A 16,987-nucleotide genomic window follows, 5' to 3' on the forward strand; every position below is an offset into this window, starting at 1 on the left:
ATTGTATAGTGTGAGCATGCCCAAAATCTAACAGTGGCTGTGGCTGCTGTGACAACCAACAGTGTCACCGCAGTAATACAAATTTTAGAACATATCACCTGCAATAAAATTATCTGATTGACTTTCTGCTCTCTAGTCTTCAAGTCCAATTGCTGGTACAGGACAGATGTGTCTCCACCATACTGAGAGCTCAAACTTCCAACCAGGCAGTAAGATGCACTATCATCAGCCATCTCATGATTTTTCTCCTGAACCTGAATATCACAAACATGAGAACTCTGTTAATTTTGTACACAATCCAGTGGCACATGGATGAAAAAATTCTAGATGTAGTCTGCAATTAAGCTCAGTGATCAAAATAATACAATAAAATAATACCCACAGAGGTTGTGGAATGTTCCGCCTTTGGAGATATTACAAGCCTGATTGGACACAGCCCTGAGTAAAGTGCTCTAGGAGTGTTGGACTAGATGACATCCAAAGGGCTCTTCTAACCTCAGCTATTCTATGATTCTTTAATACTAATACATTTGTTCTGAGTAAAACCACCACATTTCATCTTTATTTATCTTTAAAAATATTTGGACAATTTCTACAGCAAGAAAATGCACCTTAGAAATATATCTATGTAAACAATGCTTAAGATGGCAACTCAGAACATCCTGTTTTGAAATGCCTTTGTGCTGTAATTCAAAGAGACTGTACCTTAGGATCAGCTGTGTCAATCTTCTTTAACCGGAGAACTTTCTCCAAAGTCTCCAGCTCTTCTTCACTACGTTCCTTCAGTGGATAATTCTTCACTTCACAAGCCGTATGGAAGCACTGTTCAATTTTTTTTTTTTTTTAAAGAATAAAACCACAAAGCTCTTCAGAATGCATCTATCAATTCATTTGTTCAATACCTGAACGCTAAATAGTTATAAATGCTTCTTAAAATCAGGAATAAAATTGAGGATCAATTAATAGAGACAATATAGTAAAAATACAAGAGTAAGACAAAAACATTTGCCTTTATGGTAATGATTTTTTTCTTTTGAACATTCAATGGATATGGCCTCTTAATCCACAGAATTCAACTAGAACTAGATTTTTCATAAAATGACTTGGTCTTTCACCACCCTGGAAATAATCCAGTACCATCAGTTTGAGTAATCTCCCTCTGTTTAAAACAGGCAAAATGAGGGTTAAATTTTGCCTTTATGCTCTGTGTAGCAGAAGTCATACTGACTGCACACAGAAGAAAAACATTTATATTTCCTTTTAGCAATATTGTAGAAAGTTACTCTCTGAAAAAAAGGAATTAAAGAGTAACCTATTTGCTTATCAGTACTCTTATCCATCTTAAAAGGTAAAATCAGCCAGGCTCAGATAAAAAGAACAGAATAAAAGATGTGCATGAGCCCTGGGAAGAAGTACCACACCATAAACAAATCAGAAATGTGTTAAACTTCTATTTATTTTGCCTCTGTGCCTTAAGGAATCAATAAACTACTGCAGAAAATGAGTTAGAAAGCAGAGGTTACCTTAACTGCACGTCCTTTTACACACATGGCATCCCAGCATTCCTGTTTGATGACATCCTGCAAATAGCGGTTGGCTAAATTCTCCATCTCAATCTGCTTCCTCACCTTTCAAGACACAGAAAGTAACAAGATATTGTGCAAAATAGCAAGATATGGGCAATTTGTAGTGAGTTATTGAAATAAACCTAACAGATGAAATGAACTACCAATATTTCATCATCTTGGACTATTGCACCCATCTTCTCCAAAAACTATATTGCATATTACTACTGCTACAGAAAGGCATCATTGTATATGTGAAGAAAAGCATTCTAGAACTTAAGAAATATTTCCAAGGCCACAGTGTCAGACTTATAGTTTCTGGCATAGATCATGTTCCAATCAGCAATGTCTGCATCAGCAGCTTCACCTGCTTCAGAAAGTGACTTAAAATACTTTTAACTTTTCCTGTTTCTCAGCAGTGAACAGCAACTTTGAGATCATCCTCTGTTCTTCAATCATTTTTTCTCCTTTTTACTGCTAGTTTTAAAATGTTGACTCCTCATTCTGTCATACCCTGGCCACTTCTTCTTCAGCCTTTGCTTGTGCTCTTTCCTGTTCTTCTGTATCCAGGTTGAATTCCTGCTGCTCCAATTTCTCAATGTCTGGCACCTGTTCATTTTCATGCATCATTTTCTGAATCTGTTTTTTTAAAAATCAGGAATTAAAAGTAATTTGAATGTGAATAGAGGAAGTCCTATTTTTAACACTGTAGAACTTGATATCAGATTAAATTATTATAATTGCCTCCACTTTTAACCACATCATGGTAATTGATAGAATGTGCTGCCTGTAGCTAGTGACAGAGAGTACTATGTGAATATATTTCATCTTTCTCTTAAAGTTGATTTGGATGTTATATGTGAAGTTGTGCATCCTTTCTAAGAATGTGTGGTGCACAATTCTTTATTCTCTAGTTCTGAAAGCTTCATTAAGTTGTTATCACTTAGTCATTATCTACCTTATACAGTTCAACAAAGGGAAGCACAAAATCCTGCAGCTGGTGGGGAATAGCCCCATGCACCAGGACATGCTGGGTGCTCAGCAAGTCGAAAACAACTTTGCAGAAAAGTAGCTGTGGTCCTGGTGGACACCAAGTTGAACATGAGCCAGCAACATGTCCTTGAGGCAAAAAAGGCAGATGGTGTCCTGGGCTATACTGACTGTTGCGAGCAGGTTGAGGGAGGTACTGGAGAGAGTACAATGGAGGTGATTACAGGATTGGAGCATCTCTCGTACAGGGAAAGGCTGAGAGAATTGGGACTGTTCAGCCTAAAAAAGAAATGGCTTGTGGGGCACCTCATCAAAGTAGATAAATACTTGTAGAGAGGGTGCACAGAGGGCAGAGCCAGGCTCTGTTCAGTGGTGCCCAGTGGCAGGACCAGAGGCAATGGACACAAACTGAAACACAGGAGGTTCTGCCCAAACATCAGGAAGCATTTTTTTTGCTGTGAAGGTGACTGAGTACTGGAACAGGTTGCCCAAAATGGCCATGGAGTCTCCATCCTTGGACATAACCAAAATCTGTCTGGACATGGTCCTGGGCAGACTGGTCTAGGTGACTGCCTTATCCAGAAGGAAGAGGAAAGGACAGTAATTTCTATAATGGAAGGTTGTTAGACAGGCAGAAACTCACAAAATATTTATGTGGAGCAATGGAAATGAAGACCTAGACAGTAGTTCCTGTCAGGGTCAGCGTACAGTCCCTGAAGAAACACATCTCTTTATTACCTGTCTGCTCAGAGTTTATGACAAAAATGTAACTGAGTGCTAGAGCTGATAGCCATAAAGGAAGCGCACTTGTAATCAAAACTGGTAAGCAAAGCCATTACCCTTGTAAGAAACTCACAGTTTTACGCAGCTCTTTAATTCCCATTTGCAGCTCTTTCTTCTGGTTAGCAAATCTCTGAGTCTCTTCTCTAATGACCTGACATAAAACAAATATATAGTTGAAAGACAAAAAATAAACGAGAAGAAAAGATTGAAATAATCTAAAGGAAAATTATCTGTACAGAAAACAAAACTCAAAGGGATTAATAACAGAAACAGACATAATCCTAATTCAATAATATGATTCTTAGAATTGCTCAAGAGAAAAAAGATTGTACAATCAGGTCACATTGTAAACTACTTGTACAGCAATAGAGCTTAAAAGAAAGAAAATATTGAAGAAGTAATTACAAGTGAAATGATTACAGACACAATAAACCGGGTAAAACCTACTGCCAGAATAAGATTTGGCATTGTCACTAGGCATTTCCTGTGGGACATTTAAAGACATAAGTAAACTGACATCTATCACTCATTCTGGAAGCAGTGAAAATTTCTTTGCCCCTACAGCCTTGCCAATTCATCTCTTAGGGAAAATTTTGCAATTAGTCTGCACCTCTGGAATTTGCTTTCTAAAGTTCACAACTTTAAGTAGGATAATGGCTGTTGATTGAAAGGAAGGGGTGTATAATTCCGACACTGGGTGGAATGCATCCTCTAAAAGTCAGATGGAGGTCTGTTAGGACATTAATGAGAAGCTTAAAACAACCTAGGACAACGTTGCTACCCTTCAACCTTTATTCCTAGCTATCATGTGGTACTTGTGTGTATGCACAGTAACATGGATTTGCCAAAAAATCCCAACAGAGAAACCAAAGTGTGAGTGTCAGCATGAAAGCAGAAACAGCAATACATGCTTGGGAGGAGGATGGAGATGATGCCACTTCCAGTGGCAGTATGTCTTAGATTGACTTGGGCCACTTGTGAAACTGCATCCTAATTTAGAAAGTCACTCCTGAGATCACCTAGAAAGCAATGGTATTTTGCTTTGTCCTATCATTGAAACCCAAAAGCTGGACAAAATACCAGGCTCTGGCTCATATCAGGAAGGATATGCTAGCATCCATAAAAAAATTATCTATGCTAACATTAACACAGCCATTTCCAGGCTCACAAAGCACTAAAACCCTTCTCTGTAGACAAACCTTTGATAGACTGTGACTTATAAAAACTTTGGTTACATTACATATTCACCTCAACCTTAACCTGAAATAAATGTCAGGGGTTTTGTAATTAATGTCATATTGTTAACTATTGATTTATCAGTGCTGCAGAATTTGTTATTCTGGCCCTTGGGCAAAAGAAAGCACCTGCTTTGTTTCTGATAATAATCTTCTGTGCAACTTTTTGACATTTAGAACAAAAAAGTCTTTATAAGTTTCTGAAGGAAGACAATTTATGTGGCTTTTTTTTTTTTTTTTTTTTTTTTTAAGTTTATTCCTTGTGTAGAAGTGGTCTTTTGAGCTCCTATTGTGCCAGGTACCTGCAGTGATGTGTTTATAACCTTGACCTAGGATTTCTAAGTCTAGATCACAATGTCTTAAAGAGAGGTCCAAATGTCAGAGAAGCTTTAGAAAATAGATTCCTTTACAGCATATAATTTGGCACCCCAAATCACTACTGACTCCTGAAAACGCTGGCTTTGATCAATACTTGTTCTATGAAAGTACCTTCTTTATTTTCTGACCTAGCCATGTCATTTCATTGGCACCATCTGAATACAAACTGGGGATGTTTCCATCTTCTGTTACATCTACACTGGAAGATTCCTCCTGAAATTAAGGATATAAACATCCATCTCAGGTACTTAGAGAGAATGAAAAAGAGACAGAAATAAAATAAAAAATGGACACACATTAGAGGTAACACCACCACCACCAAATTCCAGAGACTGTTTCAACATTTCTATTCCCTAACCAGTCCACAGATTTGATCCTGCAAACTCTTGCTCTTATGCAAAGCCTTTTGACTCAAAAGGGTTGACTGTAATCACTGGTTTGCTTTTTCAACAAAAAAATATACAAGAAGTAACACACAATGTATAGCAGTAACATCCCACTGGGAATGACACACAACTTCCCATGAAAAAAAACTGACTTTCACAGAGTTTTCTGTGGCTGAAGAAACCAAGTGAAATTGAAGATATGAATGTCATCTTCCCAAAACTATTCCATTTCTTTGATAATACTATTCCACAAATTGATAACTAAGCATATTCGGCCTATTCTCAGGGCTATTCTACTTGTATAGAAGGATCAGTGTTTGTTTTGAAGACAGTTTTTATGATGTGTAATTTTAGGATAATGATCAAACATTCTTTCCCCATAAAAATAGAGAAAACACCTTAAATTTCTCTTCTGGAAGTGATCCTGATGTGGATTCTGGTTCAGACTGCCACTCTGCCATAGACTGTAAAGCAACATTTTCATTTGAAGTAGATGTGTTCAGTATAGCAAGAACAGATTGCCAGTGAAAATCAGCTTCCTTAACTTCAGTTTGCTTCATCTTCCTAGTAAACAGAAAGGGAACCGATGTATTTTTTGGTGTGTATTATGGTAAAGGATGAAGAACGAAATATTATTTTACAATTATAAGTTGTTTAAAAGTGTTTATATTTTTACGTATGATTCAATAGTGTTTGAATTCTAGAATTGCATAATTAAGTGAGGCTCTTACAGAATTAGAAATTCTGAAAGATGGGCTACCCAGATTTGAAATACTGCTCTGGCAGAGCCATCTTTAATCTCTGCATCTACCTAAATATTTGTTATACCATAGAAAAGCTGTAGTTTCAAGTGCCTCTTACTCCTAACGTCTTCTAAGAGCTCTCTAGAGCCACGGTTCAATTCCCATTAAAGCTGTAAAGTCTCCTAATCACTGAGTTAAAAGAGTGTCTCATGAGATTACATCCCTTACATCCCCAGAGAGCCCCTTCCAGGTGGTTTATATGAGGGTCATGAGAAGCTCTGTGGGTAATACTTATCAGAAGATATTCCTTAATCCTGTATTTGCAACCACACCAAAAAACAGGTCTTCTCATGAGCTGGGGGGGACTGCTTCTAAAGACGAGAGGAATTATTCTATCTCTATCCAATTCTTCTCCTTACTTTGGGACTAACAAAAAGGAAGTCTAAAATCACAAGTATGTGCAAAAATTAGTCTGTCAGGATACAAGAATTTACACCACCAATATAAATCTGCCACTTTATACATACTTCCATTGCAGACACACAAGGGCACCATCATTTTTGCCATTAACGAGGATAAACTTGCCATCCAGTGAAAATACCATGGATCTGATTCCCCCTCCGTGATATGAGTGACAGTGTTTTTGAGCAAGTATGTCCTAGAAAAGTCATAGAGGCAGCATCAGCAAATATGTTGTTCTAATGGAATATGTCTGTAAATTATGGGTCTTTGTTGTTTGAGAAAAGTCAATCCAAAATGTCAGTCCAAAGCACACAAAAGACTAGAATTTATGAGTTTATAATTTTTGACTACAGATGTGGAAATTTTCTAGTAAATTGATTTTGCAGGAGATAAAGAAGAATAGTAAAATTATCTACCCTAAGATTTACTAGACAAGAAAGTAAGTTGTTTGTATGATCATATACACGTTCATTATAAAAACAATCAAACTGTATTATGTTATGTCAGTTAAGGTTCAACATACATTTTTCTGGAACACCTTACATTCAAGTGAAGACAAGCTTACAGTGCAAGAAAGTAGCTTTCACACCTCTTTCTCACATAAACAAAACAAAGCCTGTGCCTGGATTCCTACCTACCATAGTAGAAGTATGATAGATGATCAAAACACCATTGTTTGCTGCTGTCGCCAGCCACTGGCTGTTGGGTGATAAACAGAGGAACCCTGATCCAAACTGATTGCTAGGAGTCCTTTGTGCTGATGAAAATACTGACAGATCTTTTGACATACTCTGCCAAACAAATAAAACATTAGCAGCAGTTCACATGATGGAAATATCTATGCCATTTTGAGAAGAATAATGATAGCTTTGTGGGTTATCACATGCAATTTAAAATGTTGTTGGATTACTGAGCTCAGAAGCAGTAACCATTGCTATGCTGCTGATTTGTGGCTTATCTCTTCAAAAGGGTCTGTATTCAGTATGTTCAGGCCTGGAGCTTCCTGGCTTAAAAAGTGTGAGACTTGTCAAGGAGGAGCGTTCCCCTCTGGAATCCACCTTCTTGCCTGACCTGACTCTTTAACTGAGGGAGACCTATGAGCTGCAGAGCTCCAGTTCCTCAGCAGGCAATGACAATGGCTTCCTGAAGTATCCGTTACTTCATTGAGAGGCAGAACTGGGTTTGCAGTTTTGTTTTAGAGTTATGGGCTCACATTGGCTCGGTTCTTTCAATAGCTGGATATTCAGGTTTCTCAGCAGACTGCACAAAAACACAGCTCCAATACAGAAGCTTCATGTGAAGTGCCTGCAAAGCTACATGAGTTTTAAGAACCAATATTCGGCTTTCTCTGTAATAGAACAAGGAGATTGCTTTTACCAGGTTTCTGAGCAGGTGGTAGGATGCTGAAAGTTGATGTTTACGGATGGAGTAGATATTTTTAGTGCAGAGAGGAATTTCTTTAACATAATGTCCCGCTATATTCACTTCATTTACAGCCTTTGTTTGCTGGTATTAAACCACTACCCAAAATAAAGAAGCTTCAGAGAATTACCTCTTCAGAGATGTGGTATTTACAGATGAAAGGTGCACAGGTACAGTAGCCATACACAATGTTATCCTTCAATCTGACTGCTGAGCTTAAAGGGCAATCCAGATCATATTGCTTCCTTTTAATGGCGTTAGCATTAAGTATTCCGTGTTCATTAACACACTTATCATCTAGAAGATTAAAAAAGAAACATGGAGGAAGAGGCATCACTACCACTAATGCAGGTGTGGCACCTAACAAGTAATTATGAAAACCAGCCTCAGCAAGGAGTGAGCTGATGTGACTTTTCAAGGAGACAGGGAGTTCCGACACCTGTTTTTAACACAAAGGCTTTGGGCTGCGCTGATGCAGCCACTGCGGCAAAACAGAGACACAGTTCTACTAGCTCCAACAAAGCACTAGAAACAGTTTAACCACTGTGATGTGACAATTTGTATGCACTGATAAGAAAATATTAAGATTGTTTAATAAGAAAATATTAAGATTGTTAGTATTCTGTGTTAAGGAATGACAATAATATGTTCTTGCATTAGAAAAATATCACATAGTATATACTTCAATTACCTGTTGTGAGTGCTGAACATAAACAAAAAATTTCCAGTCTTGCTCGCTGGACCTCTGCTACATTAACAAGCACCATCACTTCCACGAAGTTGCTCTTGAAGTCAGAAGCTACAGAAAGATCCAGCACTTGATCCTCCAACACTGAAGCAGGTAGGAAACACCAACGCAAATTGTTACTGAAGCACAGTAACTTTGTTTTTATTAAGATATCATAGGAAAAAAAAAAAAAAAAAGGAGATCCCTGTTCAGAATACTTCTCAGTTCAACAGTTTTGAACTTGGATTAAAATGTCAGACAAGCCACAACCTGGTTTCAGAAAATGCTGCATACACACAACTTCAGCTTGAGGCATCAGATGCTGAGAATGCCAAGCACCAAATGTTATTACATTAAACATTAAAATCTGAGTTCACATCCAGCTTGAACTGTAGCAATTTCAAGGCTGTCTGATGATGACCTCCAGATAAAGCACAGAAAAGGCCTCATCTAAGAAGGCAGCCAGACAATGAGAACATGATCAGGCAAATTCTGAAAATTATCTAATAAGATGTAATTCTATATTTGTCAAACCAATTAAAATGATAAAATAATGTCCTTTATACTTAAAAGAATAATGAAGATCTGTATGCATAGATGTGATCTGCAAGTATAATGTTACTGGAATTGAGAGACTGCAGAAACAAATTTACAAATTTCAGATTTTGTTTTTGTGAGTTAAAATGCCATAATTTTTTATTCTCCAGTATCAACCAGCAAAGCTGAAAATTGCAGCAGTGCCAATGTTAAAGATGTCTAGGGTGGCCATTTGTAACCGGAGATCACACCCAGCTATCTACCCACAGTGTTTTAGTCTAAATTCTCATATGGACAGCCACTAAGGTCTTAAGTTCTCTGCCAGCACTATTAATGTTGTGCTGGAGTTGTGATCAGTTGGTCAGGTAATCCAGCTAATCCATTCTCTCTCCTGTGACTTATATGTGTCCTGGAAGAAAAGCAACACTGGTGCATTTGCTAACTAAAATTACAGAGGAGTAGAAAAAGAGGGGGGGGAAAAAAACATTGGCCAGGACAACAGGACAAAACACAGTTGGGAAACAGGTGGGAAGAATATGTTTAGTCCTCCAAAAAAATAAGTACAATGAAGGAGAGTGGCTTAGTCTGTCCAGGAAGTATTCATAAAGTGCAGCAAATAGTGAAAACACCAGGTAGTTAATGTTGTTACATATATTACCTACATATCCAAGAACTTGGAATAATTTTGAAGGTCGAGCATCTAGAATAAATATATGTCCTTCTGCAGCTCTAGCGATGAGGAACTGGCCACTCTGATCATAACTAGGTGAAATATAAATCCAAATAGAATACAGTTCAATAAAGTCAGTAAAAGGGGTCAAGTAATTCCACTCCCATAACTCTGCTGACTTCACTGGTAGAATAAACACAACTGGAATTTCAGCTTCTGGGTTTACAGAGTTCAGTCCAGATACAAAGCCCAGTGCTAGGAGTGCAATTGCTAATTGCAGGCTGTGTTAAAAACTTTATTGAATATTTATTTGAAGTTTTTTAAAATAAAAATTTTCAAATAAAAACACTTTTTACTTTCTAAAAACAAAACCACTATACAGATTTTGCTATTATTTTGAATAGACACGTCTTTGCATTCATTTGACTTTGAATAAGTTGCTTTCTGTATCTATTTTTAATGTTTTATCTTAGGTAACTGTGAAAAGAGAACACATCTGAGTGTCAAAATAACAGGCAGATTTATATTGAACATTAACAGTTCAAAATACGTTCTATTTTTTAAAAAAATAGAAGTAAAATATCCTCAGATTGTTTCAATATCTGGGAAAACAAACAAACAAACAAAACCAAACCAACAACAACAACCAAACAAAAAAACCCAACAAAACAAAACCAAAAAACCACCACCACACACATACCGCCCCCCCCACCAAAAAACCCAAAACCAAACAACAAACCAAAACACTATAAAAGTCTTTTAGATCACTAACTACAAGAGGACTGGTAATTTCTGGAACTGTAAGCAAATGAATAATTAACAATGGTAATAAAAATCCATCACAAAAGAAGAGATGTCCAGTGGCTTAAACTTAACTTCACAAAATCTCGAATTTATATTTAGTGAGAAATAACCTTCTAAATTCAGATACATGGAAGATACATAATTACTGCATTTGGTGATCTGTCAGAAAGGATCTTATACATTACTATCTTCAGTGCTCAGTTAGTTTTCTTAAAATACAGGTTTCTTATATTTTTCTCATATAAATCCTCCTACTACTCCTCTTGAAGGCAATTCAGAATATGTTGGAAAAAACTGAAGCTGATAAAATATTTCATTTTGTTATTTTTAGAATAAAAACTTCCTTTTTTTTTTTTTGTTCAACTAACAGTATTATTCAAGCAGCAAATTGACAACATTCCTGCCCTTGTTACTACATACTTACTGCAAAGAGAGCACTGGAAATGTGGAAAGAAAAATTCTGTGAACAACCCGTGGAGCTTCAACTTTGGTAACATCAAGGAAATAGATGACACCTCTTTTGGTCCCTACAGCAACGCTGTTGGAGGAGGGACAGCAAGCCAGCGCAGTTGCCTAGTTGAGAAGTAAAAGATACTTAGCAGTTCCACATCTTTTTATATATTATGCTATAAGTTAGTATGAAGTTGCTTACTATTTAAGAGTCTCTAAAATTTGGAGAAGAAACCCCAAGTGGTTTATCTAAAAACTTTTTTTTTTTAATTTTCTTTTTTTTCTTTTTTAACAAAGAAAGGATTTCAGATATATCATAGGAATTTTACCTACGCTCTGTACCTACATACCAAAAGCTAATTCTGCGCTCCTCAGGAAAAACAACAACAACAACACATTCTATCCACTATCCAGATTTTAAGTGCAAGAAGTTCCACCTAAACAGTGAGTGCAATTACATGTATGGATTTTACAGAAAGGGATTTTCTTCTTACTATGTTGGATTTCAGGGTCTGAATGCATCTTAAATCAGGACAAAGCATTAACAATTTTAAATACTTTATCAACTAAATTCCTAAAACCTGTTTTTCAGATCCATTAAGACATTTTGTTTTTTCACATTTGAAACTTTTCTTTCAGTTCTGGCACTCATTAAAAATAAAAATTTAATAAAGTAATATATAATAATTTAGATTGTTATTTACAAATATATGCTTAAAGACATATCACTAGGACATGAGGTTAAAATGTTTCCTCTGCTTTATGGCTCAGTTAGATTCATGATTAGTTCAAGGAAACGTTCTGAAAGACAATCTTTTTGAAATCTCTTTCATGACTGTTCAAAGACAATACCGAGCTTTCCCCAAGCACTGGTTGATGCAAATCCGTGTTATATTATGCTATGTATTGAAAAATATTAAAGAAAATTTAAAGTATCAGTCACTATATAAACTCCTGGTTACATGTACCTCCATATTAAGGTTTAGCTTGCTGAGGCAAGTTCCATCTTCCAGGAACCAAACTTGTACTTCCCCTGAAGTTGCTACAGACTGTTGAACAGGGAAAAACAAAGTCAAAAGTGGTGGAATAACCCAATAGTCCCAAAGTGACTAGTGATTTTCTATAGAATATAAATTCAACCAATGTCTGAGCACAGCAGACTAAGTGTTACTAGTTTTGCTTGGAATTCTCTTTTTGTTTAAGTCCAGTTGCTGCAAGATACACTTGCCATGAGAAAATGTTTAATATTTTTTGTGAATTGCTGCAACTACAGGAATGGTGTTGAGGCATAAAGAGACAATTCAGGGCAAAACATGTAAGCGTGATCAATATTAGCACTCCCAGCAGTCAGCCAGCAACAGAAAAACCTGCTTATAATTTTCTTTGCATAGGGAAGGGCTTAAGGAGAGGTCTTGTTTTCTCACATGAAAAATAGTGCATAATAGTACTTGAGTTCTTCTTATATCCAGTCAATTTGATAATTCCACAGGAAAGTATGGCTAGAGATCAATCAACCCTCACATTACTCATTCAGGGTCAGGTAAAATTTATCATTCTCCAGCTAACAACAAACAAATTGATTCAGCAAACCTAATTGACTAAGATCCCAGGGTTCCTAGGCTGGCTACTTGAAGAACTCATGGCCTGGAGATGAATCAGTCTTGTTGGCTAAAATACACATCTTGCAGCAATCAAAGACATAGGAGGAAAGCAAGGAATTTCTCTGAATGGAGAGATTAACAAATAAAGCCTTCTCTGTGCCTGGACCCAGCAAAGAGGCATCTCTCAGGCTGTTCCAGTTTGTGCTGAAGCCTGAAAAGATCAGTAGGAATTTCTTATTCCAATATCTGTTCTCTGAATTGAATCCACATTTTGGTCAGCTATGTTCCTGTCCTGGCTTTGTTAAAATTCGGGGCTCATCTGGGAGAGGGCAAATGCTGAAAGGTCCCCAAAAATAGAGTCACAGAAATCAACAGCAGGACCAATATGACATTTCAGCAATCTGCAAATTATCCACCCATTATTCTTGGGCAAATTCTGACCCTTTTATAGGCCATACCTGAACTAATGCCATTTACTTCCTTAACAAGAAGTTACACAATGTAACAAATATCTGAACAGTCCTAATCTCTGCAAAGCTTTTGATTTTGTGCTTTAGCAACATATTGGTTACCTGAAAAGAGCCACTATTATATATAGAATACTATTTCTTACCACACAGTACTCATTCCCTGGAGTAAGAAAATCAGCTGTCAAAAAATAACCACTGCATGCATCCAAGAGTTTGACAGCTTCTTCACTGTGGGGGGGTTTGTAAGTATAGACTGCCCCCTGACAAACAAAGAGAAATAATCCATCACTAGGTCATGAAACTTTTCATTAAAAGCTTTCAAAGACTTCAACAAAAAATCCATTTTTTTGAGTTTCACTCTTTAAAGCTTTATACTTGATTCCAAATTGAGGTAAAAAGTGCCCAGTAGAATTCAGCTGAATGTAGTGGATTATATTAGTTTACACAGTGAGCCAGCTAGTCACATTTTCAAGAAGTTTTGTTTCTCAAAATTGCTTTAATAAAAGAATGTTGCTCCAGGAATCAATAAATAATCTAAAACAAAAGGAACAAAAAATAATAAATCTTAAATTTTAGGAGATCTTTTTATCTAAAGATCTCAAAGCCTCTTAGAAACAATTCATAACTAATATTGACAAAGATTTTTGAACTCCTCTACTAATTTTACAAATGGAGAATGAAATCAGAGGAAGTGTGACCAGAGTTACCACTGCACTCAGAACCTCCTGACACACACAAAAACATTTTAAGAGCTTTAAAAATGCCAATGTAAATTATTGAAGGTCTGAAAAAACAAGTGGAATTTGAGGATTTGGGACTCTTGTGTATGATTTCTGGACATTAGGTTGGTCAAAGAAGGATTTCAAGCTGGGTTGCCAGACAAATTCAGGTACATATACAGAACAGCTCTACTGCATAGCTACAGCAGGTCTGACGTACTCAAGCTGCACTTCTTACAGTGCAGGCACACATCAAGCCTAGAGCTCATGCACAGTGACCTGGACACACTGATCATGTGCTCTACTGTACACACACAAGTATTTCTGTTGGGAGATCTCAGCATTAGGTACTTTATAATCCCCCATCTGTGGGAGACAAATCTTCATCAAAAGTCTTTCCAATCTTTCATTAAAAACACAAGATGGACTAAGGTCACCTCTGATATCATTTGTTGACTTGTGTGATTACAGTACAAACATTTCATACTAAGAGCATCAGCATACACATAGAGAATCACGGGCACATCCCATTATGTAACACTGTTATCTCAAATGCTATACCTGGTCAGTGACAAGCAGAAGTACAGTGTAATCAGGAGAGAATACGAGGCTGGTTATTGGTTGCAAGATATCAGCGCAGATTTTCGTCTCATAGTGCAGATCTTTGATGTAATAAAAGAATAAAATGCCCCCCTGTGCAGAAAAGTACAAATCCACATCAAGTCTAGGTCATTTACCCCGGCCCCCTCTGGCAAACTGAACTGCAAGAACTTCTGAAAATCTCTACAGTAACAGTGTTTAACTGTACCTCATCACTAATGGTGTCGTTTGCTTTTAGTATGTTTAAACCCAGTGGATTCTCACCCTGGATAATCAATCTATTGAAAAATGAAGGTGTTCTTTACTACAAGTCTTAGTAACAGTCTATGTTTGATAAAAACTGTCTCATCAGTTAATATTTAAGATTTCATATTGGGGTTTTTGAGATTATATAAGAATTTGTCCCACTCTTAAGCAGTAGTGTACAATGGCATTGTCACTTTGGGTTAAATATTGATTTTTGTGTGGCAATTCTCTTGATCCTTTTCTCTGATTTCCTATTTTTTTGTCCATCCTTCTTTTCTGTTCCTCTAGAATACTCTTTTGTTAAAAATAGCATTGTTCTCTTTGTTTTGCTTCTTTGACTAGAAAAATGGAATGTCTTCCCACTCTGCTCCTCCCCAATATCGTGTCTCATGTCTTAAAAAAGAAAATACATGCAACACCAGAGATGACCTTTATAGTTCTGCAGCCCTCCACTATATATAATAGTGTTTTTCTAACTCCTGTCTTTGAAGTGAACTCTGCAAATGTTCTTTGATTTTCACACAATAAAAGTAAGCTAAGAGCGTAAAGGATGCCTTACACTTCCAGTTGCATACAGTCCGTCTTTACAAAATGCCAAGGAAGATAAAACTGGGTTCTGCAGATCCTTTGGTTTGCCACCTGACAGCACACAATCAATGTAAAATATCAAATTTCATTTATTGCAACAATGTGTCTCAACTTCAAATCTGGGATGATTTCCTACCCATGAGTAAAAAGGCTCCATGTGCTATATATTCTTTGGACTTTTTGTGATGATAATGAAGGAGTAGACTGATACACAGAATTTGAGGTGACAGTACTATTGTGGTCTGATGAACTAGAAATTAATTTGAGAAAACATTTGATTTTGTAAAAGCTGCAAATAGCCACATTAAAGTGTGAATAACCGAATCACAGAGACATTTTGGTTGGAAGGGACCCAAGAAAGTCTCTGATCCAACCTCCTGCTCAGCACAAAGCCAATCTCAAACTCAGAACCAACTTCCAAGTGAGATCATGTTGTCCAGAGTCATATCCAGCTGAGGTCTGAATATCCCCAGGAATGGAAGTTCCACAGCTTCTTTGGGCAATTTGTCCCAATGCCTGACTACCTTCATTGTGAAAATATTTTTTTTTTCCTAATATCTATCCAGAATTTCCATTGATGCAAACTCTGTCCTTCACCTGTGTGGTTTTATCTTCTCTGTAACATTTCATTAGTTAGCTGAAGCCATAGTAAAATCCCCTGCAGTTCCCCCAAGCCCATCTCTGTATGTCATGTACTCAGACTCTCCAATACTGCTTGCGGCCCTATGCTGAACTTTGTTATGTGAATATTGTGGAGCCCAAAACAAAGTGTTTGAAACAAACACTCCTAAATCCTAACTCGGCTAAATTACAGGTGACTGCAGTTCTAAAAAAAGTTACTAAAACTAAGCAGTAGGGAACTCATTCTAGCATCACTTATTCAAATTTAAATTAGAACTATCAGAAATTATTTCACTGCCACTTTTTCTCCTGAGGCTATTCGTCTTTCTATTAGCACAAAAGCTACTCATCATTTGTCATGTAAACATAAAAGATTGTCATCAATGTTTCTTACAGAGGTCAGCATGAGCTGAGCTTTTCTAACCAGTGGCTTCCAGCTGTGCTCACATATTATTATTCCCAGATCTAACTGGTGTTGCCTAAAAATCTATTAGCTTGATTTGAACATGGAAATACCTTTCTTTTTTTGTACTTCTTTGTGAACATATGACACCACGTCTGATATTGTACGTATGCGTTCTGCACAAAAGAAAACAATTTATTACATCAACCTTGTTTACATAAACATTGCGATAAAAGTCAGTTGTATTCCAGTCTAATGAACAAAAGGCCAGGTTCAGTATATTGAATCAAAAGTGTGTGTTCTTCCCCAATGTCCACCATTTCTATAATTTATGCAACTAAGCAGACACAGTCTTTCTGTGATTCAGCTTACAGCTGTAAAAGGGCCAAGGAAAAGCCCGGATGGCAAATATTCTTGTTGCCTTCTACTGAACTGGCAAAAATTTTTCTTGTCACACTTCAGCTTCTTAATGTTTGACGATTTCCAATTCTTGATTTGGTAAACTTAAAACTCTGATAATTTCAAAAGCAGAGAAAGAATGCTGCTTTGCTGGGTTTTTTTTAAGAGCAGACTTCATTTCTGTGGTA

General features: G+C 36.8%; 1 protein-coding gene across 7 annotated transcripts in view; it reads right to left on the reverse strand.

The window, feature by feature from the left end:
* Positions 1–16,987, reverse strand: part of CFAP43 (cilia and flagella associated protein 43) — a 46,333-nt gene that overhangs the window by 14,396 nt on the left and 14,950 nt on the right. For 4 of the 7 annotated variants that reach the window (XM_065843781.2, XM_071812126.1, XM_071812130.1 and 1 more), the window contains 18 exons: positions 16,514–16,576; positions 15,348–15,427; positions 14,504–14,635; positions 13,367–13,483; positions 12,121–12,201; positions 11,127–11,275; positions 9,887–9,990; positions 8,656–8,796; positions 8,095–8,261; positions 7,181–7,333; positions 6,608–6,738; positions 5,736–5,901; positions 5,063–5,164; positions 3,412–3,489; positions 2,079–2,204; positions 1,524–1,628; positions 706–822; positions 99–254 (listed from right to left, as the gene is read on the reverse strand). In XM_065843781.2, coding sequence (XP_065699853.1) covers positions 99–254; positions 706–822; positions 1,524–1,628; positions 2,079–2,204; positions 3,412–3,489; positions 5,063–5,164; positions 5,736–5,901; positions 6,608–6,738; positions 7,181–7,333; positions 8,095–8,261; positions 8,656–8,796; positions 9,887–9,990; positions 11,127–11,275; positions 12,121–12,201; positions 13,367–13,483; positions 14,504–14,635; positions 15,348–15,427; positions 16,514–16,576 — 2,168 coding nt within the window. The remainder of the gene's footprint in view (positions 1–98; positions 255–705; positions 823–1,523; positions 1,629–2,078; positions 2,205–3,411; positions 3,490–5,062; positions 5,165–5,735; positions 5,902–6,607; positions 6,739–7,180; positions 7,334–8,094; positions 8,262–8,655; positions 8,797–9,886; positions 9,991–11,126; positions 11,276–12,120; positions 12,202–13,366; positions 13,484–14,503; positions 14,636–15,347; positions 15,428–16,513; positions 16,577–16,987) is intronic. The other 3 variants (XM_071812129.1, XM_071812127.1, XM_071812128.1) reach the window with 3 other exon arrangements.

Source organism: Patagioenas fasciata, chromosome 8 (genome assembly GCF_037038585.1).
Source record: "Patagioenas fasciata isolate bPatFas1 chromosome 8, bPatFas1.hap1, whole genome shotgun sequence".
Taxonomy (NCBI): Eukaryota; Metazoa; Chordata; class Aves; order Columbiformes; family Columbidae; genus Patagioenas; species Patagioenas fasciata.